The sequence below is a fragment of the Apium graveolens genome, chromosome 7 (assembly GCF_009905375.1).
Source record: "Apium graveolens cultivar Ventura chromosome 7, ASM990537v1, whole genome shotgun sequence".
In the NCBI taxonomy this organism is placed as follows: domain Eukaryota; kingdom Viridiplantae; phylum Streptophyta; class Magnoliopsida; order Apiales; family Apiaceae; genus Apium; species Apium graveolens.
The window spans coordinates 246899750-246902302 of NC_133653.1; the positions used below are offsets into that span (position 1 = coordinate 246899750).

At 36.3% G+C, this 2553-nt stretch overlaps 1 protein-coding gene across 1 annotated transcript; it reads right to left on the reverse strand.

Moving 5' to 3' along the window:
• Window positions 1–643: 643 nt before the first annotated feature.
• Window positions 644–1969, reverse strand: LOC141674605 (protein FAR1-RELATED SEQUENCE 5-like). The gene has a single exon (XM_074481315.1). The coding sequence runs from the start codon at window positions 1967–1969 to the stop codon at window positions 644–646; it is 1326 nt and encodes a 441-aa protein (XP_074337416.1).
• Between the last annotated feature and the right edge of the window lie 584 nt (window positions 1970–2553).

Sequence of the window (2553 nt, forward strand, 5' to 3'; positions counted from 1 at the left end):
TTGATTTTAAGCTAGTTTTTGATTAATGCCAATGAAGTGTTTGATGAAAGTCCTCTGAGAATTAGTTGTTTCCTGGACTCCCTTCTTCTATAATAACATCAACATAAAAAATTACAATTAGCTAAAGCTTAATTCTCAGTAACTAAAACTAGAAAAGCAATTAAACTAACCCAAGATGTTTAAACTAAGTGCAAGTATGCGGGGTAGCTTAGTTAGGAACACACACATACACACACTAACCAAAACTAGAAAAGGATACTAAGTTCACTTGGAATTATGTAAACTAGCTAAACTATAAAAAATTAATCATTTGCAAGTGCAGTGACCAATCTGCAAAACTCTGTTTACCCCCGCAATGTTTCATTGCGGGTACCGCAATGAAATATTGCGGCGGTAACAGAATTTTGCAGATTGGTGACTGCACTTGCAAATGATTTATATTTTATATAATACTTTTTCTGTTTTAAAGAAAATTTCTGCCCAACTTTGAAAAAAAAAATCTTCAAAAATAACTTTTTTCAATTTTTTTTTTGGAGTCACTTCTTTTTTTGGGATTATTAATAATGCCAACAAGTACTAACATTAACAACATTGAAAATATTTAATTAAAATTCATTAATATTTCAAAGTGCATGATAAGAAATTACAATATTTTTTTTCCTTTTTTTCCTAATAATCTCGAGGGACAATATCTTCTATCATGGCCTTCTTCCCTCGCCCGACAAAAACTGCACTTTCGAAATTGTTTATTTGAACTTGACGTCTCGATACCACTTTTGAATCTACCCGCTTTTGAACGTCCTTTTGTTTGTGACCTTGGGGGATCTAATAACGGATCATCTTCTTCATCATCACTTTCATAGTCCTCAATTATTTGTTTCCCTCTCTCTTCTCCCGGAAAAGACTTAATCACATACTCCTTTTCTCTCTCGATCACGCTCATCAAGTAATTGTACCGCGGAACGGAGCAACTACCAACAACGAACAAACCTTGGAAAGCTTTACACAATCCACTATATCTTGCCGTTTGAGATTCTACAACATTACCAAGCATCCAAGGGGTACACGGTAGAGGCCCCACAATTTTGTTTCCGTTTATTGTCCACCTCATTATGACAAGATCTGGGGGTATCATCGTCTTTTGTTTCTTGTTAAGGTAACGGATCATGTGTCTACAAATCATCCCGAAATGTTCAAATTTTTTACATTTACAAAAATAACTCCCGTCAATAGAAACCTTCAAGAAAAAATTCCTTCTATAAATCTCCGACAAGTTGGACTTTTCTACCAAATACATCTTTGAAAGATAATCTCCACAACCTTTCATACTTTTCACAACAAAAGATTGACTTTTTTGAAGCTCTTTTTGAAATCGCTTAAACATCTCTTTTGTGTATATCTTGGAGGCATGTATCTCCATTGACGAGTTAGAGAATAGTCTCATTTCCTTGTACTCGGTGTCAAAATCGGCTTGAACCTCCCGTAAATATTGTGACTCCAAAGCTTTTTGTGAATTCTCAATGAATTCTTTCAAACCGGTCGACGCTTTCACATATTCATCAAAAAATGAATTCATAGACTCGCTCTTTGAGGTGGTAGTCATACCGGCGGCAAAGTGTTGTTTTGTGAAAGCAAAAACCCATTGTCGTCTAATTACATACGTATCATTTAGCCAATTGTGATTTTCAAGATCATATTTCTCTTTCAAATCCTCCCACCTACCTTCAAATTCCGTTGGTGACAATGACTTGTAGATACATGCATTAAAATCCGTCTTGAACTCCGAGTATTGAGTATACAAAGTAGATAGTTTCTTGGGAAACTTGCTACTAATATGCCACGTACAATATGTATGGTTGGTGTTAGGCATAACCTCGACAATGGCATTACTTAAAGCGATGTCTTGATCCGTAATAATGGTAATATGTGGCTTGTTATCGACCGCTTCCAACAAATCTTCAAAACCCATCTATAAGAAGTCTCTTTCTCGTCCCTTATAAGTGCAAATCCAAACAAAATATTTTGGTAGTGGTAATTCACTCCCATAATTAGAATAAAAGGCATGTCATACCTATTAGTCCGATATGTCGAGTCGAAAGTTACCACATCTCCAAAATTCGTGTGCGTGTTAAGCGAACGAGGATCAACCCACACCAAACCCCTAACCCGATTCTCCTCATCCACATCCACTTGGTAGAAAAAATTTCCATCACTTTATTTTTGCAAGTCTCGTAACAAAACCAATCCACACTCCGCATCGCCGGAATCAAAAACCCGTCTTCGAATGTCACGTATTACATTTCGTACGTCTTGAGCGGAAAAACCAACTTTTTCAATACCACCACACGTCTCACTAAGTAAATTCATCACTTTCGGGGTCTCGATACCCTATTTGTTACTCAATCAAAAATCGGGTAAACGGATCTATGTTGCGTGATCTTTGCATGAATTTTACCTTATCCGATGTAACCATAGCATGATTGTGCTCTAGGTTAACCTTGGTTACCACTACTAGAAATTTGTCGATAGACATCGCTTATTAGCCGATGTCTA

What these genes read in the sequence shown, in the direction of transcription:
- LOC141674605 (XM_074481315.1), bottom strand. Translation starts at nt 1,969, where the DNA reads ATGGGTTTTGAAGATTTGTTGGAAGCGGTCGATAACAAGCCACATATT.